General features: G+C 39.3%; 1 protein-coding gene across 1 annotated transcript in view; it reads right to left on the reverse strand.

Annotated features, from left to right (window-relative positions):
- Nucleotides 1-5,987: 5,987 nt before the first annotated feature.
- Nucleotides 5,988-26,299, reverse strand: part of LOC136879108 (uncharacterized) — a 113,757-nt gene continuing 93,445 nt past the window's right edge. The window contains exon 4 of the mRNA XM_067152854.2: nucleotides 5,988-6,150. Coding sequence (XP_067008955.2) covers nucleotides 6,124-6,150 — 27 coding nt within the window. The 3' untranslated portion in view covers nucleotides 5,988-6,123. The remainder of the gene's footprint in view (nucleotides 6,151-26,299) is intronic.

Consider the following 26,299-nt stretch of genomic DNA (forward strand, 5'->3'; position numbering starts at 1 on the left):
TAACGTACAGAGAGCGCTGAATACTAAAACGTAAACTTAAACGACACACAAAACTGGACTAGCTCAGTGATAGGGCGACGGGCTAGTAACCCGAAGTCGGGAGGTGCCGTGGTGTCAGATCTCACCATCGGCTGTTCTTAAAATGATTTCTGTAGTTTTCCAATTTACGGAAATTCCGGAACAGTATAAGGCTGAAATAGGCGCATGAATAATAATAATAACAATAATAATAATAATAATAATAATAATAATAATAATAATAATAATAATCAATAATTTGCTGTTGTTGCTATTACCATATAATTGTTAACAGAATGAATGTTCAAATCACCCAATTTTATCCCACCAATAGTCTGCACACTTTGTAATGTAAACCATTTTGAAAAGTGAAAATAATTATTTATTTATACTGAATGAAAAGATAACTGAATTAGTATTAATTATTCATTAGTATAATTATTGGCACCTCCGTGGCACAGACGGTAGCCTCTGACAGTTAAGGGAAAGCAATACACTTCTAACTCCCACTTTAGTGTGTTTTGCATACCATCAAAAGCTTCAAATATGTTGGATTATTGTTATTTTTATTTTATATTACTTTATTACTAATAAATATTTGTAAAAGGAAAAGATAATAATAATAATAATAATAATAATAATAATAATAATAATAATAATAATAATAATAATAATAATAATAACAATAATAATAATAATAATAATAATAATAATAATAATAATAATAACAACAAATACAACTGTATTGGGAACAGGTTGCAATAGTCACTTACAGTACTGTGATAAATGAAGTAAAGTTAAAATATAATTACCCAACTACAACAACAACAACAACTACTACTACTACTACTACTACTGTAAAGACGGGCCGGACGAGTCGTTCCAGGGGGGATGGCACGGAGGGGCAGTAGGTTTGGGGATGGCATCTAACATGTCTGGTTTGCGCTGGTGTGAGGGCTGGCAAAATTACGTTAGGTTTTAGATAGAGTAAGTTAATTATAGCGGTGGCGATTACATGAGCCATGGTTTTCCGCCCATGTGTTTGACCACATAGTAGACTTAGTATATTTTTGTTTTATAGGAAGGGGATGGGGAGGGAACGACATAGGAGGGAGGGATAGGGCGGGTCTAGCCCAATTGTTGTTGGTAAGTGTTAATAGGCAGAAGTTGAGAAAGAAGAGAGAGAGGCAGGGTACATGGTGGAGCTGGACTTCAGTACACGTGTAGCCTGTCGCCAAACGGAATGGTGAGGATCTAGCTTTCTCAACTGTATAGAGGGCCGGACGTGTCGTTCCAGGGAGGGTGGTTCCGATTTTCCTCACCAGAGGGATGGCAGGGCTGGTCAGCAGTTATAGGGGTGGCGTCTCGCATATGAATTGGTTTCCACCGGTGTGAGGGGTCAAAATTAAGTTAGGATATGTAGAGTTAAAGTAGTTATAGGGGTGGCGCTTACATGTGGCCGGGTTTTCCACCCACGTGAGTGTCCACATAGTAGATTTACTTTATTTTTGCTTTGTAACGGGAACATGTATTTAGGCGGAAAGCCTGTAATGTTCATCAATAAACTTTATTACTACTACTGTAAGAGTACAACAAGCGATTCCATGGGAATAAAATATTACAAGAAATACTACTAGTTTAACATTCTACATCCAGTATCATCATATACATAACTTTTAACCATTAATCCAATTAATTTCTTCTTAATAAAATTTTACCTTTATCCTCGTCATCTTCCTCCTCAGAATCAGAAGAATCTGTTAGGTGTATACAAATACTCTCATTGTAAAAAATCGACTGGATGTTCTTGTAGCTATTTTCGATTTTCTCCACGTGGCTGATGTAATATCCCCACTTGTCAGGTATCACGGGCATGCAGGCTTCCTTCAATAATTAAATAATTTCTTCCAATGGTTTCTTTCTTAGATTTTGTGATGCGGTCCTCCTTTTTATCTCCGCCCACACCATCTCAATAGGATTAAAAATGCAGTGGTATGTCGGTATGCGCAAGACAGTGTGTCCATAACTGGCTGCCAATTGGTCTAAAACATACTTTTTTATTTCTCCAATAGGCGTGTTCTCCGCAATAATTTCGAGAAGTACTTGTATTATAGGAACAGGATGACGGACAGGAACATTTTTATCGATCATATGTTGAATGATTCGATCTTTTTCCACATTTGAATGAGTTTAGGGTTAAATACACGATTGTGGTAGGAGGCATTGTCCATAACTATTACAGATGGTCCTTCTAAGCGTCGTAGCAACTTGTCTTCAAATCAGTTTTCTAAGATTTCCGATTTCATGATACCATGGTAATCTGCGGGAGCATCCGCCATTTTAGTATGTGTAACTAGAAGAGTATCACTAATAAAACCAAATCGTCCATCGCAATGAACAATAACTATTCTATCGCCTTAGTTGAATCGGGTTGTTACAGCACAATTGTCAGAATCGTCTGTCCAGTTCTTCAATCTGCAACAGTTACTGTCATACTAGGCTTCATATAGGTATGCGTCAGCATAACCTTGGTCTATAAGATCTTGAATATCTTGAAGATATCTATACCGCCAAGCAATTATTTCAGGTGTTTCAGGTTTTAAACAGTTTTTATATTCATTCTTAACAGTTACTGTCGAACCACGTTTCATCTAGGTATACATCAGCATAACATTGGGCCAGAAGATCTTGAATATCTTGAAGATATCTGTACCGCCAAGCAATTATTTCAGGTGTTTCAGCTTTTAAACACTTTTTAGGTACAGACAGGAATTTACACCCCATACTTTCCAGAAGACGACAAAGTGTCTTCGCCCCATGCGGAAACGGATAATCTGTCGCACCTGTCTTCTGTTTCACTGATTCTGTTAGATCACCTATTGTTGGACATTTACCGTCCCTATAATACTCAAATGCCTTTGCTGGCAGGACCTAGTGTTTACAGTGCACTATGTCTTCTGGTATGGGCTAGAGCAATTTTGTTACTTTCATTGATCTGTCTCTGTCTTATCCTTGGCTTTGACAATATGAAAGTGACTTAGGTATGAGCGATGCTAATAATACCATTCCTTGTACAGCCAGTCCCTGCTATGAATGGTATGAAAATGTTGCTCATAGTGTCGGTCGGTGCATGCATTTCAGTGGGCTTGGCAGACTGAAATGTAATTCCAACTTCTGGCTCAGTGAGGAAAGCAACGGGAAACTACCTCACTCCTCATTTTCCTAGTACGTCTCTTCAGTGATGCCTAGGCCATCTATGCCAGCTGATTGCAGAGCTGTTGAGGATCCAACCAGCCTTAGGGCTGAAGACTGAACATAAATTCATATATAATACTCAAACACTGTTCGACGAAGCAGGCCCTGAGTGAAATCGTCTATTTGATCAAATTTAAATTTCTGCTTCCGAACTTTCTTTTTAGTGAGGGTTACGTAGGTATTGAAATCACTGGTTTTAAATACTTTTTCATCGTAGTAACACAGATTCCTGTCGCTTCCGATGCTAAATTATTTAAATTTTTACCAGTTATAACACCGCCGTTTCCTAAAATACCTCGTAAGATTTTTTAAATATTCCTCATCACCATCACGGTTTGTTTTCGTAATTTAACACCTCTGCAATCACATTTTGCCGCTTTTAGTTGAGTTCTTGGTGAAGAAGAAGAAGAAAGTCCAGGTAGCTGATTTAATTCCGCTTCGTTACACCAAATACATTAGAGACGATACATGACACTTACGGATTTATCCTTGTTAAAATGGGAGAAAATTCGACGGTGGCGCTTCTAGTGACTTGACCTGAAAAGTCGCGCTAAATTCAAATGTCAATGGAAATGTATATACGAAAATGGAGAAATAAAGTACGTCTAGAAAGAAAGTATTATTGAGATATTAACTTCGAAGTTGCTAAAGCAATTCTGGATAAATGAATGAAGAATTATTTAAAGACTGAAATTAGACATATAAACAAGATGTGAAATGGACTGCTGTGAAATGGCTTGATCTTTCATTTATGCATTGCTTTTCTTGCTTCAGCATTCCTGCCTGAACTTTTATGGTTAGATGTGTCTTTTTCATTTAGAAAACAATGTATCATCACATTAAGACACTTGTCAATAAAAATATCGACACATTCCTTACACACATGTCGCAATAAATTAACATTTAAAAGCTGGACAATTTTCCTCTTAACATGAAGCCTACCGGTACTAACAGAAAGAAAATCTATAAAATCCTGGTTTTAATCTGAGAAGAGGGATAAAGGAAAGAAAAGTATGAAAATGTTTTCGATACTGATGCTTTGAGGAATATTTATGTACAATTAGAGTAAAAATGTAACATACCCTCGGCTGTATAGTCGAGGATTTCTAAAGTCGCTGGCCTGGAAATGATCTGAACAGATCTTATAATTCTTATATAAGCGTAACAACCCTTTCTTCTTGTACACCTTATCCAAATCACTTCTGTGACATTTTAAAACCCACAGATCACACCTACAACACATCGATACTGAAGGTTAACTGCTGCACTATACAATAAAATATGCGTATTATAATTTAAGCCAGTTAAAATATGGGTCGAACAGGTCAGAACATTATGAACTACTATAAAAATCTCTTTGTCACTGGAAGAATATATTATGCAAACACAATATTACATACATTTTCTTGTCGCGAGGCAAACAGAGGAAAGACCGCACATTCTTCTCTACTTCATAGTTACTGCAGCCAAACACAGCACATACCTTTCCCCTCATGTTGAGAAGAGATATCAAGAAATTACACACACTACTATTTAATTATGTTAACTCACTGAAAACGCATAAATAACACCAAAAACTTCACACACAAATACACGTGCTCTTATGAGAGAATCAGTAGTTCTCAGGTCTACCCGCTAGAGAGAGCTCTAATAGCTGTCCCTCGATATCTCGCTGAGTGTCGCGTATTGTCTCTACTGTATTTGGTTACACTGTGATTCTTGATTTACCCACGGCCTGAAGAAGACCAATATATTACTGCTCTTGCACTAAACTGATAAGTTATAAATATTACAATTGTCAGTTATTTCATGTTACTATTAATAATGCTCACTAGGTCACTGCACTGCACTCGCCAGGAAGAAAGAATCAAGACTGAAGAGAGTGGGTTGGCAACCTCTCCAACTAAGCAAGGATCACATGGGGCTCATTAACTCAGCAGGGGCAGGGTGGGATTGACAGCAAACTTCCAGCTCGCTTCCAAGAACTGAGGCCGTCATGTTTTGTCCCCAACTATAATAGATTTCATTGGAGGTCAATAAAAATTCACATTTTCAACTCCTTGGTGTCATGTTTCCACACTTTACTGATACTTTGTGGGTCCTATAGCTCTTCAATGCTTGTCCCTCTGCCCCTAAGATTTCATAGATTTTCTACTTGTGACATAAGCTTTCAGAAAATATATGGGTTTTCGGCTAATCGGTATCAAAGGAGAGAAGGCTGACTTGTTAGTTTTATGGTCAGATGCCATTCCTAATGTCACCCGTATATGGAGGGATGTATTTTCTAAAGTACGTTTCTGTGGTGGTTGGTAGTGTGGTGCATTGTGTGAAATTGTATCAAGACAAACAGGGATCACAATCCCCGAGCTAGAAGAATTGGAATTGAACCAAGTGCCCTCCGAACCGAAGGATACTATGCTAACCATTCAGCCAAGGAGCTGGACTTCCAATACCAAGCATGTGTTTAACCTTAACCAAGAGATTTATAAATTGTTTTGTTGCAGTTGATGAAAGATGAATTCACCTCTTTCATTCACGGACAGAACTTCAATGCATGGAATTTCTAAAAGTTATTTCTATGCCAGAAGGTTAGTGTTTTATTGCCATCAAACACATAGTAATTATGTTGAAACATATGTTTTATATACAAAGGAAAATAAACAATGCACAACACATGTAGTTACATGGTCTATAACTATGTGTAAATTGAAGTCCACCAATTTCTTTTAACACAATTCATTGTACTGTACATGTACGGAAAGTTACAGTAAATACTTAGCCATAACCCAGCTCATCCCCAGAGAGCATTCAAAAACACCATGAATGTCTTATTCTTCATTTCAAACACTTTTATGATGAATGGAGATCGTGATGGATCTGAAAATAAAACATTTCATAAATATCTAGAATTTTGGAATGACTATGTTAATTTTAAAATATCTTACTTCATTGAAAATATTAAAGAAATAACCAGATGTAAAACTGAGAGGAATGTATGAGTAAGCTGTGATGTGACTCCTCTACCCAATTTAAGATGTGTACTATTTAGCTGTAATATCACACATTTCCTTTTCATTTACGCCACTTTAATATTGTAATAGTAGTAGATGGAAAACACTGTAATGAAAATGACATTTGTCTAGTCTACATGTTCTTAAGGAAAGACAAGATAGCTCGAAAGCTATTGTACTTCTCTCAAGACCTATGTAGCCTACAAAGCAAATCTCACTTTTTGTGCATGTTATGTGGATGTAGCCCACAAGACTATTTGGATGTTATCCGTAATACTTTAAAAATATATTGTGCCTTCTTAGATTTAATATTGCAAAAGGGAATAAGTGGTTAGAAAAAAATAAATTAACATTTTCAATTATTACATGGTCTTGGTAAAAAATGGATCTGGATATGAATGTACTAGTGTACTACACCAGAAGACTTTAAGAAGAGTTGTACTTTTCCTCAAGAAAGGAAGTAAAAGGGAGGGTTAAAAGCTATCAGGAAGTCCTGTAATGTGTCAATGTGGAAGGATTTTTTAAAAGTTTCTGGAAAGTCGGATTTAAGCTAAATTAGGAGGAGATCTGAGGGAAGAACAGTATGGTTTCGGACCAGGTAGGTCCACTGTAGATATCATTTTTGCAGTATGAAAGCTACAAGAATGGTATTATAAATATGGAAAATATCTACTGATGATGGCCTTCTTGGATATTGAAAAGGCATGTGGAAGTTTATGCAGAAACAAGATATGGAAGGCTCTGGAATACAAAGGAGTGGGAAGAATGGTTTAAAACAAGGAAGTGTACTCGCACCATTACTTTTTATTTTAGTATTGGATGATCTAATGACAAGAGTGGCAGAGGAAATTGGGGGTAGGAAAAGGAGATGGCAGATAGGTATGTAGATAGATATATAGACAAATGGATAAACACCTCTATTATCCGTGGAGAATGTCAAGTCAGGTACATCCTGCTACCGTACGCAACAGTAGACGGCACTACCTGCGACTGTCTGGCCAAGAATTGGGCGGACTTTACCATACCTGTCAAATTAAGGGAGAACCAATGGCTATGGGCAGAGGAATTCACTCTTAGGGGCTTGTTGAAGTCTTTGTGTAGGAAATGGCACATAAATTCAACAGGAAGCTACTGCATTGCAGATGTGGCAGGGGACTACTAAAAGCTAAGGGTAATAACCCCGACAGAAAATCTTTTCTAATGTTAGGCCTAGCAAGTCAGCTTGAAAGTAACTGCAATCGCTTTTAACACCTAAACGAGCATCAGATGCAAACAAAAATATCAGAGTAGACAACAGCACCCGCAGACCCACGCCGGTATGGTGCTTACAGCCTGATGATAGGCCAGGCCTTGGAATTGTGCAACAATCCCAGAGAGTAAAACACATTCGAACAGGAACGGTAAATGTACTGAGTTTGACTGGGAAATGTGAAGAGTTAGTGGACATCATGGAGAGAAGCTAAATATCAATCCTAGGGCTGAGTGAAACTGTACCCTCTACTGAAATGGTAACAGCAGAGAGATGAGTGATGGAGTTAGGATTGATTTTTGGCAAACGACTTCGATGGTATTACAGAGATCCAGTCCGGCTCCATGACTAAATGATTAGCGGACTGGCCTTTGGTCGCGGGGGTCCTGGGTTCAATTTTCGGCAGGGTCGGGAAGTTTAACCATAATTGTTTAATTTCGATGGCACAGGGGCTGGGTGTACGTCTCGTCTTCATCATCATTTCATCCTCATCACGTTGCGCAGGTCGCCTATGGGAGTCAAATAAAAAGTGCATTTGGTGAGCTGAACTTACCCTCGGACACTCCCAGCACTAAAAGCCATACGCCATTTTTTGACACAGATCCAATACATCAATGAGAGGATTATAAAGGCAACAGTTCACCTAGCGGAATAGCAGCTGACACTGGTGCAAGTGTATGCCCCTCAGATGGGTTGCAGTAAAGATGGACAAGTTTCTGGAGGACCTAGAAGAGACCATCAGTGAAGAGAGGGTAATCATCATTGGGGACCCCGACGCACAGCTCAGGACAGACTGGAATGGCTATGAGAAGGTGATGGGACCACATGGCCATGTGAGAAGGAATTCAAAAGTAGGCAACTTTTTAAACGTGCCTCCGATGCAAGCAAAGACCTCAGAGCAGAGACAGCACACTCAGACCCACGTCAGGTATTTTTTTATTTATTTATTTCGTATGGCATGAGGATACATTGTTACAATTTGGTTATTAACTATATTTATATATTTGAGCTCATCAATATCTGCATTGCTGCTAAAGCTGAATGTCCAGTTTTGTTAGCCAACTCACAGCTTCATCACTGGCCTCGTGGGTATCCTTTATTGTCCCACTGAATCTTCGGAGTGGGCACTCTGTGACGATATGTTGAACGGTCTGAGGCACATCAGAGCAGTCGCAATAAGGATCGCTGGTAATCTTCCACTTGTGTTTCCAGAAGTTGCATCTGCCATGTTGAGTTCTGATCCGATTAAGTGATGACCAGATTTTTCTGGGTAAGTTGAAACCAGGAGGTTGCATAACTGGATCCGAAATTAGACCTAATCTGTCAGGGTTTGAAGCTGCCCACCCATAGCGCCAGGCAGTGTTAGTATGAAATTCATCTTGGACTAGCCTCTTTCCTAGTAACCAAGAAGGTTTCCTAGATTTCAGCCTGAGATCTTCACGTAGGCAGTCTTGATGTATTGGTAGAAGAGGATTGTCACAGCATTAACCCATTCTTTCTTCAGTACCATTTGTCTTCGGAGATGAGGAGGTGGAATATTTGAAAGAACTGGTAACCACTCCAAAGGTGTGGATTGGATGGTTCCTGATATAGCCCTCATTGTATCGTTTAACTGAGTGTCTATCATCTTTGTATGGGCACTGTTGAGCCATACTGGGCAGCAGTATTCGGCTACTGGGTATACTAACGCAAGTGCTGTAGTTCGGAGGGTGGATGCGGATGGGCCCCAGCTTGTTCCTGTGAGTTTGTGCAGGATGTTATTGCGGGTTTTGATCTTGGCAGATGTTTTGCGTACATGTTCGCTGTAAGTCAAAGATCGATCCAAGGTAACGCCTAGATATTTTGGATGAGGATTGAACTTCAGTATATGACCTCTGAATTGGACCTGAGGGGCATAATTAGCTTGTCTGTTGCTCAAATGAAAGCAGCTGACCTCTGTTTTTGTTATGTTTGGTTTCAGTCGCCAGGTTTTAAAATAATTATCAATTCTGCAGAGATCTTTAGTGAGTGTGGTTTCTGCTCCAGCAAAATCACTAGACTGGGCTGCCAAACAGATGTCGTCAGCGTATATAAACTTCCTAGCATTAGTTGAAGGTAGATCTGCTGTATATACGTTGAAGAGCAATGGGGCTAGTACCGATCCCTGTGGTAATCCGTCACTCAGTTTGTAAGTTTTACTTATGTGGCCATGTAGGTGTACTTCCATCATTCTATTAGCCAACATATTATTCAGCAGGGTGGCAAGCGTCTTACAAGGGATTAATTCAGGAATTTGAGGATCATTCCTTTTCGCCAGACTGTGTCATATGCTGATGACAGATCTACGAACACTGCTACGGTCTTCTTTCGATCTTGAAATCCCCTCTCAATATGGGTGGTTAGGGCTAACACCTGGTTGGTACAGCTGCGGCTTGGTCTGAAGCCAGCTTGTTCAAGTGGTATGTGCTCTAGGATTTTGGCTGAGATTCTATTGTATATTACTCTCTCCAGTAGTTTGTAGCAGACACTTAAAAGGGCTATGGGTCTGTAATCTTCTGCATTGTCTCCACTTTTCCCTGGTTTAAGGATTGCTACTATTTTTGTTCTTTTGAGTATTGATGGTAGTTGTCCAACATGTAAGATATTGCTGTAAAATTTGGCAAGCCATTCGGTTGTTCGGGGGCCACAATGTATAAGGAATTCTGGGTATATTCCATCCAATCCGGCTGCTTTTCCTGACTTTATTTCTTTTAGCGCAGTTGAGATCTCAGCAGCTGTGAAATCAGAGGAAAACTGAGAGACTGCTTTGGCCTGGGTTATCCTCGATTTTAGCTCTTGTTGAATTCTTTTTGACTCTTTCTTATTTGTGCCGACTGGTTTTCTTGTCAGGTTAACTAATCTGTTTGCCACCTCGTTTGGTTTTATCTTAGAGCTCTTGGGACCGAATTTGGGAGTGCTGTTGCCAAGTTTCCTTAGAAGTGACCATGCTTTTCGACTGGAATGTTGAAAACTCATATTTTCCATGAGATTGAACCATTTTTCTTTTCTAGATGAATCTAGAGACTGGATCAGTTCATCTGCAATTTCAGGGTCACTGCTGAGCATATATTCCTCGTATAGCTCTTTGCATTTTGGGTTCCATCCAGGAATATAATCCTTCCTGTATCCTCTTGGGATATGCTTTTTCGCGATGGTGGATGTTAGTTTGACAAAGCGCTCGTAATTTCCTGTTGTAGGAGGAATCCACTGTACATTATGTTCCAGTTCGCTGGTGAATTTAGACCAGTTGGCTTTGGAAAAATTCCAGCGGGGAAGTGGGACTGATCTGATGGCAGGTATTTCCAGGCCGACTTTGACAAGCACTGGTCTGTGTTGGCTTCGGGGAAAGTTGTTCAGAATTTTTCTAGTACAGTGTAGAGGTCTTCCAAGAGAGTCTTTTGATACAAAACACAGATCAGGGTTATAGTCCTTATTCCATCTGGTAGAGTGGATGGAGCCCTTTTCTTTGGCATCAAACAATAGAAAAAGATCTTCGGCATCAGCCCATTCAGACACATCTTGTCCCTCTTTGTTGGTATAGTTATAAACCCATTTAGTGTTCTGACTGTTAAAATCTGCAAGGATTACGGCTGGGTGCTGTATATTCAGGATGGTCTCGTTTAGGCTCCAAGGTTGACAAGGTGGTTTGTAGATGTTTACAATTTCTGTATTTGCAATCTTTGTTTTAGAGCAAACATGTTGTTATCAGTATTTGTGCGTATTATTTGAGCTTCCTCTATATCATTTTTTACATACGTTGCTGTTCCGTACTGTTTATGAAACGTTGCATTGAGCAGATTGTATCCGGGAATCCTACATCTGGCATAAAGCTGGTCCTGGTTTTCACAATGGGTCTCCTGCAATAGAACAATATCCACCTTGTGATCAGTCAGTATTTTTGTTAGATAGTCACTTTTTGGTCGACTTGCTCCTTCGATATTGAGCTGCAGAATGTTTAAAGTAGAATCATGATTTTCAGTGGGGCTCTGAAAAGGGCCATTTACGATTTTAATCATTTTTCTCATATTGAGTTAATGAATCCTCTGAATTGCTGGGATATCCACAAAGAAGAGCTTAGGGTCCAGCAGCCAAAGTTGTTGCTCTCTTAACACCACCCAGGGGTCACGTGTAGGGTAATATGAGGTTAAACCTACGGACGTGGATGCTCACAGCCTGATGATAGGACAGACCTTGTGATTGTGCAATAGCCCCGGAGAAGAGACCACTCTCGAATAGGAACAATCAGTGTACTGTGTTTGACTGGGATATGTGAAGATTTAGTGGACATAACGGAGAGAAGGAAAATATCAATCCTAGAACTGAGTGCAACTATACCCTGGTTGAATTCAAATATCCTAGACGTCTGTAAAAGAAACTGTTTGTTCAACAAAAGAGCCAGTCACATGATTACCTGATACAGCTGGGATGGACAGAGCAAGGTGGTCATTGACTATATCATTACAGAAAAAGAAAGTAGACTTGTGACTGATGTCAAGGTGATTCCAAGTGAGAAGAAAACCTCAATAGCAACCACCGATCATTAGTACCGGTAGTAGATCTGAAAGACATTAATGTACCAAAGATAACAATAAAATTGCAAATACAACAGATTGGAAAGAGGGCCGATTATCAGGACCCTATAAGAGCACAACTGCCCACAGAAGAAGTGGAGAATGGTGAGATAGAGTGGACAAGATTTAAAAATACCTTGATAAAAGAAGCAATACAATGGGAAGACAAATACGAGAGAAAGGGATAAAAGAGGCGCCCTGGTGGAATAAAAGAGTAACATTCTCAAGATAGGAAAGGAACATAGCACATAAAGAATGGGACAGAGATAAATCCAAGCCAGAACAGGTAAGGGCCTAGGGAAAGATCAGAGACTATGAACAAGTTTACTGGGAGAAGGAAATGAGAGTTAGAAGTAGAAGATAAAGTGCTGGGATAAATTTACTAAAAAATTGAAGACCGCAGAGGTAATATGAAACTATTGTACAGAGGGATGAAAACAAAACAAATTCAGTTAAAATCATCAAAACAATTGAGGATCCCGATGGAAATCTGCCCAGGACAGGAAGGAAGACGATATCAGGGAGGTCCTGAGGAATCATTTTGATCACCTATTGAATAGGACAGAAGCAGATCAGAGAACAAAAGAACTGATGTATCCACAAAAAGCACACACAAAATGCTGTCTGTTTGTACACTTATTTATTTATAACTTATTTTCACAGTAATCACAGATATAACCTAAATAAAATGTTGTCACAAACAAAACACTCACATCGGAAACATCATTAAACCACTATTTTTAACAACTGCCTATCACTAAGCACATGGAGATTGCAACCTTGAAACAGTTGACTGCTTACAACCAAACCTGACAGTTCCCTCTTAGCAGTGCTCGTGTGCAGTTGAGTTGACAGTCGCTGTGAGGAGGTAGCGTGGACGGTATAGAGTAGTGATTCTACGGGTGTAATTCGTACGTTATGGGGGAGCAAAGTGGTGGTGAGGAGTCTCCTGATCCTTCAACCCTCACAGTTGCTCGGGAAGAGACAGTTCAAATGGACCAGGATGAGGATGATAGTCTAAGTGAGAATAGTGGTACAGTGAGTAAATCGAATACACCCAATGCGGTGGTGAATAAAGAGACTGATGCTTCGATTTCGAAGACTGAGTCGCAGGAACTTTATCCTAGTACTCATTATGGACCTTTCATTATTTTTGTGGAGCAACAGGCAATGTCGGTAACATGCATCCTATGACCCTGGGTAGAATTTTCTATGAGAAAAATATTCCAGGCATAAAATCAGTGGCCCGCAAGGGACGAAATAGGGTACAAATAGAATTTGTATATGCAGTACAGGCAAATTCATTTTTGAAACACCCTATATTAGTTGAGCTTAAGTTACGGGCATACATACCTAGCTCTAATGTATTGCGGGTAGGAGTTATCAGGGGAGTAGAGAAGACCTTGACAGAGGATGCTATATTAAAGCACTTAAAGTCTCCTGCTACTATAAAATCTGTAAAGCGTTTGAACCGTAGAATTGTTAACAAAGAAGGCACACAGTATGTCCCTACTGGTTCTATAAAAGTGGTTTTTCGTGCGCAGAAACTTCCACAGTATGTGTCATTATATCAGGTGCATTTAGAGGTGGAGCCATATGTTTTTGCTCCCATCATCTGTAAAAAATGCCAACGGTATGGTCACGTTGATAAGCATTGCCGAGCGACAAGTCCCAGGTGTGGGAAATGTGCATTGCAACATACTACGGCGAACTGTACGGAAACTTGCCTGCAATGCGTGCATTGTTGCGGCACCCATTCAACTGGCGATGTTGACTGTCCAACTCACCAACAGCAAGTCCACATTAAAAAGATCATGAGCCATCAGAACTTATCGTTCAAGGACGCTGTACAAAAAGTCCAACCTAGTGAATATAATGTAGTAGACAATTCCCAAAATTTTCCCCCTTTAACTGGGGAGGGGCAGACTCCTACACAGTCGAATCCCCGTAAGAGAAAATTCACACACGTAATTTTAACATCACCGAGACCAGTACCAGCCCCAGGATATGATAAGGAAGGTTATCAAAATTTGGTTCGAGAGATTCCCCGCATGGAGATGGCAGCTTCAAGAGTTACACCTGTTTCCGAAGGCGCAAGCCGTCGGATGGAGGCACCTTTGGACGAACCTGTTGCCACGAGTAGTGCCTCAATGGCGCAACCGCTTTCGTCATTTCATAGGCAAAGAGAATATCTTCAAAGTGGTCTTTATCAATCTATTCAGCAATTGGTACAATTATTGGGTGATCACCCCGCGTTAGCTCATAATGTATTCCAGTTAAGGGACAGGGTTTGTAGTTTTATTCAATTCTATGATCAGAATCACTCAATGGAACGCTAGAAGTCTCATGAACAAGCGTCATGAGCTATTTAAATTAATACAGGAAACAATACCTCACTTTTTAGCTATACAAGAAACTTGGTTTAATCTTGAGACTCGCGTTAAGTATCCTAATTACAAAGTTTTACGTAATGATGGACCCGGTTACGGTGGGGTTGCCTTTTTGGTCCACTCGTCCGTGACATATCGCATCCATTCGAATATTCAGGCCATACCCCATACATATGTTATAGGATTATATTATATGCATCTTTTACTTGTGAATATCTACTGTCCTCCTGAATTTTCCATTACTGAGAGACAATGGAACCAATTCTTTCAACAATTTACTACCGACCCATATGTTTTTATCTTTGGGGACTTTAATCTTCATCACACACTGTGGGGAGGAAATTTGGATACACTTCAAGGTACACAGTTCCTTAATGAAGTAAATAATCATGCTTTTGCTATTTTGAATGATGGCTCTCCTATGCGTTTGACTGCGCCTTCTGCCCCTCCTAGCGCAGTAGATTTAACATTGTGTAAGCGAAATATGGTGTCTACCACTACATGGCATACTTTGAGTGATACTTATTCCAGTGATCATTTCCCTATTGTTATTTCTTATGGTGTAGGTAGACCCTTTTCTCCACCGCACCACACATTTCAAAATAACATGATTCGATCTTTGAGGAGATTTAAACCGCAAATATATACCGCTTACATTGAGGATGCGTTACAGAAAATACTTTTTCATATCAAACGTTACTGCAGATTTTAACAGCTTATATTAACCTTCACCACCCTATCAGAGCTTCACCCCCTTTATCTTCTAGGAAACCTGTGCACGTTAAGTGGTGGGACGACGAATGTCATTTGCTGATTCAAACCCGCAAAGTACTTTTTCGACAATATAGGCAGCACGCAACACCTGAAAATTACTTTCGGCTCAAACGTCACATAGCACAAACCCGCCGAATTTTTCATCAAAAACGTCGTGTCGCTTGGAGGGAGTTTATATCGTCCTTCACGCGTCAGGTTCCAATTGCAGACTTGTGGAATGCCATCAGGGCAATCACACGAGTTACGCAGCACTCCCCTGCCAAGACCATCCCAGGTCAAGTATTATCAGATTTTCTTGTTAGAGAGACTCCAGATTTTGTTGTGCCACGGTATGTTCATTCCCAAGACCCACTAGACGCACGTTTTTCCGTATTGCTACAACCCTGCGATTATCAGGAATTAGAGGCAGTACTCCAATCGTGCTCAAATTCCTCCCCAGGTCCAGATAATGTATCATATCAAATGCTCCAATTATTACCTATTAGAGCAAAGAAGGCATTATTAAACAGGTATAATGATATTTTTCGCAATCACAGTACACCTGTTAGTTGGAATGAATTTTTTCTAATTCCCATTCTTAAAAATAAGCAGTTACCCACTGAGGTAAGTAATTATCGCGGTATAGTCCTCGGTTCGTGCATACGTAAAGTCTTTCTAAAGATCTTACTTCGAAGAATCCTATGGGTATTAGAATACTATAACTTGACGCCTCGATATCAATATGCCTTTTTTAAGGGACGCAGTACATTTGATGCATTTAATAGTTTTGTTATCGATTTACTATTAGCTCGTCATAGAAAACATAGTACCATAGCGGTTTTTCTTGATATTCAACGGGCTTATGATTCCGTACCTTTGAACATATTATGGGAAAAACTTGCAACTCTTAAGATTCCTGAGGGATTTATTAGCATTCTCAGACAACTTCTGACTTATCGAACACTCAGATTTAAATCGACACCTTATACAATCCAGCCCCGGCAGGTAAGTAATGGGTTGCCACAGGGAGATATTCTGAGTGGTATTCTTTTCGCTCTTTTCATGAAAGATTTTGAAGCGGTCATTTTACGTCATGCTCGACTACAGGCGTATTCTGACGATTTTTTGCTTTATTGTACACATGAAGATTTACAGCTCTGTAGACAACATATTAGTTTCACGCTTCATGGAGCTAGAACATGGTTAGAGGCCCATGGGTTAAATCTTTCCATAGCGAAATGTCGAGCAATGATATTTACACATCACCGAACCTATGACCGATCGCCACTTGCTTTTGATCAGTATGAAATACCAGTGGTTAGTCACCATAAATATCTTGGGTTATTTATCGATCAAAAACTTACATGGAAACATCATTTTTTATATTTGCGTTCGAAGAGTGAACGGTATATTCAGGTAATACAAGCTGTAACCCGTAGGCAATGGGGAGCAGATCCCGTTGTGGTGCTATCTTTGTACAAAACCACTATTAGGTCGATATTGGACTACGGATCACATATTTTTGACGTAGCATCTTCTACTAACTTGAATATTCTTAACACTTGTCAATATAAAGCAATACGCTCCTGTATTGGAGCTTTAAAGTCCACACCTACCAATGCACTTTTAGTTGAATCCTGCGAAGCTCCCTTACAAGTACGTAGAAAAATACTTGCGACGAAATATTTACTTAAAAAGTCTTCTTTAACAAGTCATCCTTTAATTCCGAAGTTACAGTTACTCTCGCAGTATTATTCCGTTCGGCGCCAGGGTTTACGCAGCTTGCCCGTATTGTTTCATGCTTTTACTACATTGAAGTCGAAACAATATACCTTAATACACAGTGTTACTTTACTACCCTATACCTTACCCTATCAGGTTTCTTATTTTAAGCCTCAAATAATATGGCCTATACATCATGGCTCTACTAACGTTACTTGTCTGCAGGGGACCGAGATATGTCCTGTTAAAAGAGTGAAGTTTTCTCATATTCCACGACGCATAAACATTTTTACAGATGGGGCAAAGAACATTAATGGAGTTGGTTCCGCTTATTATATACCTTCTCTAAATGTTCAAGAACAATATGGTTTGCCTAGTGACTGTTCGATTTTTACGGCGGAGTTATTCGCCATACAGCAAGCTTTACTTTTTGTTCAGCGACAGGGATATACGCGAGCTACAATCTATACGGATTCGCTGAGTGCATTACAATCTTTGGTTTCGTATGAGTTATCCTATAATTGGTATATATACTGTCCGCACACTTTATCTTGATGCATTTGTGTACGGGGTGAGGAGTAAGGAGGGAGCTGTCCCGGTATCGATAGTGCTGCCTGGTGCTGCCAACTGAATGAAAATGAATTCTGAATTGAATCGAGAAGATAATCGATCGATATGAAATTTCTAAACCGTTATCATCTTAAGCCAACAACTATGTCACATACACATTATATAACATTATAAAACATATCTCTCGATGCGAATCTTGTTCCTAGCATGAATTCTATACTTTGACTTTGATGTGTAAAAAACAACAGTACCAGTACGTAAAGTTTACGCCAGATGTCGCACAACGATGCTTAAGCGATTCATAGTTTGTGTTTCAGAGGTTGCCAGTATGAATCTCGAAGATCGCCGAGGTCGACCGATTCAGCACTAGGATGTAAATGCACCAAGATAAAGTGTGCGGATAGTACAATGTCAAGAGTCTCCTTTATATGCTTGACAACGTCGGTATTTCCATAACTTTAGTATGGGTCCCAGGTCATGTGGGTATCGAGGGTAATGAAAAAGCAGATTGTCTTGCAAAACAAGCTTCTCGACTTCCTGTTCCGAATACTAACAATATAGTTCCAGCTTCTGATTATGTAGTTGTTATCCGACAGGAGGGGCGTCAAGAATGGCAGAATTTCTACCGACAGACTGCACAAGTCAAAGGTAACTTCTATTATCATTTACAACCAACACTTTTAGTTAAACCTTGGTTTCTACGAGGATCTTATACTAGACGACATATTATTAACATCATTCGGTTACGGTTTAATCATGCCCTTACACCACAATATCGATCACGTTTCCATTTAACGCAGGATACAAACTGTTTGTGTGGTACAAATATCCGTAATGGCGACTCCAACCACATTTTATTTGAATGTCCTTTATATGCTAACCCCCGTAAAAAACTTATGGCTAAACTCAAGCGACTCAAGCAGGTTTTTCCTACCAGTGTTTCTTGTTTGCTCTGTAATCCTACAGTCGAGATTATTCGAGTGCTAAATTTGTTTCTAGATGAAGCCAATATCGTGTTATAATTCTGTCTGTAATATAGGGTGCGAATTGCTCATGCTTTTGAAGGTTCCAGTTGAGTGATTCCTCATATCATTAGTGTATTACTTGTGAGTGCTATTTTGGATTCTTCGTGTGGGTGAAGCTTTAGACGCAGTGTGATTGCAAGATTGGAAGTTTCCCGTATGACAACAGTCTACTCTAGCAAAATAGGGTTGTTATGTGATATAGTGAAGTTCAGTGTTTTGTGTTTTTCTACTTGCAAGCTCAAGCATCAATTATTGAACTGAAGTTTTTCATTTATACTAGTGTGTTTACATGAGTAAGCGAGTATTGACTGGGTGCAATGTCGTAGACACAGCCCATAAGCATCAACAAGCAAGCAAGCAAGCAAGACTGCTTACAAGCATGTCGTCCACAACATGAGGTCACAAGTACAATTCCTGTTAAACCATAAATCCAACTAAGCAATAACTCCACTCAACCATCAAGACAGCCCCTTATATATGCGCCTGACTAGGCTTCTAGAAAGATATTCCACAATAGACCTTCTCGTAAATTATAGAGTCCTTAAAGCCCAGATATAATGTAAAGAATATTCTACATAGTTGTCGTCTTACCTAGTGCCGTTCTGCAGATTACAGTGCGCTACACAATAATGTAGCGTATTACAAATCATATATACAGGCAATAATAAATTATGTACTATCAATTAGAGTTTCTTATATTAACTAATATGTTTCATGACATAACCTCACAAACAACGCGATCGTATCGTATATACATATGACGTAAATAATAATAATACTAATACTAAATGGATGTAAACACTTCATAACCATACCTCAAAGTCATATTAATAATAATAATAATAATAATAATAATAATAATAATAATAATAATAATAATAATAATAATAATAATAATAATTGTTACAGAGTTTCCGTGGTTCAGAGAGAGATGAAAGAAGGTGCAGGCCTGAATGGATCCTATAGTCGACATCACATAATTAATAGCCTATGATTAAGATTTAACCATGCATTAACGCCTGACGACAAATACCGCTTTAACATTTCTAACCTCCCATACTGTATCTGTGGACATCCCAATGGAGATAGTAACCACCTGCTTTTTCAATGGCCTCAATCTGCTTCCCCTCAACATATTTTATTCAAGCAATTAACAAAAATGAACATACCTCTCATAACAAGCATCCAGTGTTTATTATTTGAACCATCAACCCACATAATTTCACTTTTAAACCAGTTTCTTGATCATACCAAATTAACGTTGTAAACAAACGACCTTCTTTTGTTTTAGCAGCTATCATAGGTTTTACACTCCTATATTCTTTGTAACCCTACCTTCAATCACTATGCCTCGCTTTTGAATACAACCGCTAGTTAACCTTTGGTGTTAACAATAACATTATGAATTTATGTGTGAATAAAATCCCATAATGTGTGATGCGTGTGAATAACAAGTCTTATTTAACAAATATGAGACGATAATACATACATACAGTGAAATGTGAAAGACAAAGAAACACACTGGTGGAATGATAGGGTAAAGATTAAAGTGAAGGAAAAGAAAATGGCATGGAAAGCATGGAAAACATCTAAGACTGAAGAAAGTAGAAGAAAATATGTGGAGGCAAAGAATTTGGCCAAGAAAGTAGTGGAGGAAGAAAAGAGGAAAAGCTGGGCCTTATTCACACAGACATTGAGAGATGATACGCAGGGCAGCAAGAAATTACTGTATGGTATCTTAAGAAACAAAAAGAGAGATCAAGTAAACACCAGATTTGTGAAGGATGAAGGTGGCATAATTTTAACAAAGCCAGAAGAAATAAGAAATAGATGGAGAGAATATTTTCAGAAGCTGCTGAACATAAGAACGGATGACAGTCATTCAATGGACGACCAGGAAAGGCAATTAGTTGACGAAGAAATGGATAAAGAAATTACAATGAATGAAATTGAAATTGAAATGGCAGTAAGAAAGATGAAGAATGGAAAAACTGCTGGAATAGATGAAATTTCAGTGGAGATGATAAAGGCAGCTGGAGCTGTAGGCCTGCAGCGGACATATCGGGTTTTCAGGAATGTCTGGGAGAATAAGGAGGTCCCTGAGGATTGGCAAAAAGGAATAATCATCCCAATTTTCAAGAAAGGTGATAAGAAAGTTTTGAAGAACTACAGGGGAATTACTCTAATATCCCATGTTGCTAAGATAATGGAAAGGATACTGGAAAGTACAATAAGGTTGAGGGTTGAGAAGCAGATACAGGAAAATCAGTTTGGTTTCAGAAGTGGAAGGTCAACAATAGAGCCCACTTTCATTATGAGACAACTAATTGAAAAGCATTGGGAGTACGGGAATGATATGGTGATGACATTCATTGATATTGAAAAGGCATATGACAGTGTCCCTAGGATGAAAGTTTGGGACAGTCTGGTGCAAAAAGGAATTGGACAGGGATTAATAAAAATGATCATGGCATTGTATAAGGAATGTTGTAGTTGCGTGCAAACACAAGTTGGCAGGACAAGTTGGTTCAAAATCACTAGCGGGCTGAGACAGAGAAGTGTTCTATCACCAATCCTGTTTACAATAGTAATGGATGACATCATGAGAACGGCAAAAGCAGCATATGGAGGAAGAGAAATGAACATGATGTTATTTGCAGATGATATTGTGATTTGGGGAGAAGACGACAGGAAGGTTCAAGAACAGTTGAATGTGGTGAATGGGAAGATTGAAGAATGTGGATTGAAAATAAGTGTAGAAAAGAGTAAAACTCTTGTTATGACTAGAGGGGAGAAAGAAGGGAAAGGTCAGATTAGACTTGCAGACAAGCCCTTGGAAGTAGTGGAAACGTTTAAATACCTGGGGAGTGAATTAATGGAGAATGCTCGACTGGATGCTGAGATTAGTAAAAGGATTCAAGCTGGAAGTTGTTTCTATCATAGTGTAAGAAATATGTTATGGGACAAAGATGTGCCAATGGAAGCAAAGGATACTATGTACAAGATGTATTACGTACCCATAACAACTTACGGAGCAGAAACTTGGACAATGACAAAGAAGGATGAGAGTCGAATACAGGCAGCCGAAATGAAATTCTTGAGGAGTATGATACAGAAGAGTAGAAGAGACAAAATAAGGAATGAGAAAATCTGGGAAGAAATTGGAGTGGAAAAAATGAATGATAGACTAGAGAAGAGCCGACTAAGATGGTTTGGGCACATAAAGCGAATGAGCGACGAAAGAATGCCAAAAAAAGGTGATGGAAATGCAAATCCAAGGAAGGAGAGGCGGTGGACGAGCACGATTGAGATGGAAGGATACCATCCAATGCAGCATTATAGAAAGAAACCTGGACTGGGACACAGTGCTGGAGGAGGAGTGGTGGAAAGGCCGAAGAAAGTGGAGAGGAACCATATTTGCCCCTACCCGGCTACAGCTGGATAAAGGGAAATGATGTCCGGCTCCATGGCTAAATGGTTAGCGTGGTGGCCTTTGGTCACAGGGGTCATGGGTTCGATTCCCGGCAGGGCCGGGAATTTTAACCATAATTGGTTAGTTTCGCTGGCACTGGGGCTGGGTGTATGTGTCGTCTTCATCATCATTTCATCCTCATCACGACGCGCAGGTCACCTACGGGTGTCAAATCGAAAGACCTGCACCTGGCGAGCCGAACATGTCCTCGGACACTCCCGGCACTAAAAGCCATACGCCATTTCATTTCAAGGGAAATTATGATGATGATGATGATGATGATGACAGTGACTAGTTAATAGTACAAACAAACTTATCAGCAAGAAGAAGAAGAATAAGAAGAAAAAAAACCCCTGCATAAATTTATATATAGTAAGGAAGGTGACTGACAGAACCGTAAGAGGTTACGAGAGTTTACATGGTTTCAGTTTTCGGAAGGTTCTGCAGAGTATGACGATAAGGTTAGTACATCATTAACAATTTTGTTGAATGTGATTTGATTACAGTGTGCAATGTGTTGTGCTTGGGATTTGAGGGATATAAAAGGGTGAGCTAACAAGGCGCATTTTACGGCACCTCATCAATTTAGAATTACTGTCAAAACTTGAGGACGGCGGAGATGACAAAGCCACCGATGAAGAAAAAGATGAATATGCTGTATAGTGCAGTTCACGCTTGTAGACTAAAGGGAATTCAAGAGATCACAGTCAAATTAAGAAGAAAGTAACCTACAAATCAGTAGCATCTACAAAAGAAAGTGAAGATACTTACTTACATCAAGAAAACGGAGAAATTCAGGCCGCAGATTCGCACTGATCTTTCGAGACGTAGAAGATTCAATACACACCTTTGATGGTAAAGGAGACTGTCGAGTCAGAAAGTGGATTATGGAATTTGAAGAAACAGCTGTTCTGATGGGATGGGACAACATGCAAAAACTAGTATTTGCTCAGAAGTCATTGTCTGGCTTAGCAAAGCTATTCATCCAAAGTGAAACAGAAATTAAAGAAAGCTTTGATAGAAGAGTTTGATGTCAAGATGAGTAGTGCAGAAATCCACGGACTGCTAAGTAGATGGAAGAAGAGGAAAGAAAAACACTGCAAGGGTAGTTGATTGTGATGAAGGAGATTGCACATCGAGGTGAGATTGATGATGATTCCCTGACACAGTACATTATTGACAGTATAGAAGATGAGTCCCGCAGTAAATTGATTTTGTTTGGGACCAGGAACTTTAAGAAGTAGCTACGTGACTATGAATGCATTGCTGAGAGAGGAAACTCAAAATCTTTCAAGAAGGATGGAACACAAAAACCTGCTTCAAGAGACAAGGATACAGTGACTGTTGAAGAAAAACAGAATGCAGAGGTGTTTTAATTGTGGTGAAGTAGGCCATAAATCCTCTAGGATCATAAAGACAAGGGTCTGAAATGTTTCAGATGTGATAAATTTGGTCACAAGTTGGTGGAGTGCAAGACAATTGATAGTAAGGTAGGTAGTGGCAACGCAGTTAACTCCTTAACAAAAACTGCAGCTCCCTTTCTCACCACTAAACTAAGAATTGCTAGTACCGTAATTAATGACTTAGTAAATACAGGAACAATATTACTTTGATCTACAAAGACATTTATGCAGATTTAGGAGCTCCTCCTCTGAGTAGAACTGATCTTATCCTGACAAGTTTCAGGAGGAATTACGTTGTACCTAAAGGCTACTTCCACGCTGAGGTCCTCATTGATGATGAAGCATTTGAGGCTGATGTTTATGTTGTGACTAGCGATACAATGAAGATGCCTGCAATAATTCAAAGGGATATTCTACAGCACGGAGAAGTGGTGATAAAATCAGAATAGCATTTAAATATCCAAGCCAAAACCAGACATATTTCTCATACAGATTAACATTGATAAAGAGCAGCAACTGGATGTAGGTGAGCCTACAAATTATGACTACAAACAACAGGTTGAAGAACTGATTTCCTCCAATGAACCTGCCAAAACAAAAAGTTCAGAAGTGGAATTGACCATTACGCTGAAGGACAAAAAGCCGGTATTCAGCAGACCATTAAGTCTTGCGCCTGTAGAAAAGGAAGCTGTTGATGAACAAGTGAAGAAATGGCTTGAGGAAGGCATCATCAAACCGAGCTGTTCTGGATATGCCAGCCCTGTTGTGGTAGTGCAGAAGAAAGATGATTCTCCTTGCTTGTGTATTGACTATCGTAAGGTAAACAAGATCGTCCTAAAGGATCAACACCCGTTGCCGCTCATACAAGTTATCTAGGATAAATTGCAAGGAGTAAGAGTATTCAGTACACTTTACTAAAAAAATGGATTTTTTCATGTGGCAGTAGAATATCAAAGTAAAAAGTACACTGCTTTCGTCACTAGTTCAGGTCGGTTTCAGTTCCGAAAAGCACCATTTGGTCTGTGCAACTTGCCGGCAGTGTTGCAATGATTCATTAACTGTGTCATCCGACCAGCAGTAGTTCAGGGCATAGTACTCATTTACATGGATAATTTGATAATTCTATCTAAAGCTTAAGCTGAAGCATTAACCTCTTAAAGATGGTACTGGATATAGCTGGGGATTATGGCACTGAACCGAACAAAGGGAAATGCCACCTACTGATGAGGAAGGTTGAGTTCTTGGGACATGTAGTAGAAGTTGGACAACTCTATCCATCGCCAGAGAAACTAAAGCTGTAATGAAATTTCCAGAACCTAGAAATGTGAAACGAGTGCAGTCTTTCCTTAGTTTAACCAGACACTTTAGGAAGTTTGTGCCATAATACTCCATTATTGCAAAACCATTAAGCAACCTGCTGAAGAAAGACAATGAATTTCAATTTTTTTAAAGAGAACAGAGGATTTCCTCTGAAAAGATGAAGGAAGCTTTATTAAGAAATCCTGTTTTACACATCGATAATTCTTCATATGACACTGAACTTCATACTGATGCAAGTAAGTATGGATATGGAGCTGTGCTGATGCAGAGGTCACCTGAGGACTGTCAAATACATCCTGTATATTACCTGAGCAAAGATAAAACTTCACAAGAGGAAAAGTATCACAGTTATGAACTTGAAGTATTGGCCATCATTGTTGCGTTGAAGATGTTTTGAGTGTATCTTCTGGGAATAGACTTCAAAATTATCACAAATTTTGCCACCTTCCAAAGGACGATGCATAAGAAAGATCTGATACATAAGGTTGCAAGATGGGCTCTGATGTTGGAGAGTACTGATGTACCACTGGACACAGAAGTGGAACGAGAATGCGTCATGTCGATGCTCTGAGTTATCATCCTGTATTGCATGCAGTTCCTGACTCTCAGGTTGCCCGAGTGAGGAAAGGACAACAAAAAGATGGAAGGTATTAGCACCATCAAGAAATTATGCTAGGAGTGGTCTTAAAAGGACTTTGTGATTTGTGATGACACACTTTTCAAATTATGTGAAGGTCAGGAAGATTTAGTTGTATCTAAAGTCTTGAAACATGAAATTATCAAAAATGTTTATGAGAGAGCTCATTTCTCTGTCAAGGAAACTGAGAACTCATCAAACAGGAATATTATATTCCTCAAATGGAGAAGAAAATTGGAACTGTTGTATCAAATTGTCTAAATTGTCCCTTAATTAACAGAAAAACTGGAAAACGGGAAGGATTACTGTGTCCTGGGAAAGATTACTGTGTCCTTTATCCAAGGAAAGTGTGCCATTGCATACATATCATGTAGATCATATGGGACACTTGGAATCATGTCATAAAGGATATCATCACATAATTTCAGTAGCTGATGGTTTTACGAAATTTGTTAGACTGTACCTAATGAAGTCTACTACAATGAAAGAGGTCATTGCCAAACTGAAGACACAGAAAGCAATATTCGTAAACCCTGTACAAATAATATCTGACCTAGGACCAGCCTTCACGTCTCATGAATTTGAAGATTACTGCAAGACCGAAAGCATCAAACACCTGCTTGTTACAATGGGATTGCCACGAGTGAACAATGAAGTAGAGAGAATCAATTCTGTGATTACCTCAATACCGTACTTGCAGAACTTTCAATATCGGATCCAACAAAATGGTACAAGCACGTTGAGGCTGTGCAACAGGCCATCAACTCCACGTACCATAGTAGTTTCGGAAGGACACCCATTTGATCTATTAACAGGAGACACAAGACCGATCTAAGGATTGCTGACCTCATCCATAAAGAACTAGTAAAAGAATTTGAAGAGAAA

Source organism: Anabrus simplex, chromosome 1 (assembly GCF_040414725.1).
Source record: "Anabrus simplex isolate iqAnaSimp1 chromosome 1, ASM4041472v1, whole genome shotgun sequence".
NCBI lineage: Eukaryota > Metazoa > Arthropoda > Insecta > Orthoptera > Tettigoniidae > Anabrus > Anabrus simplex.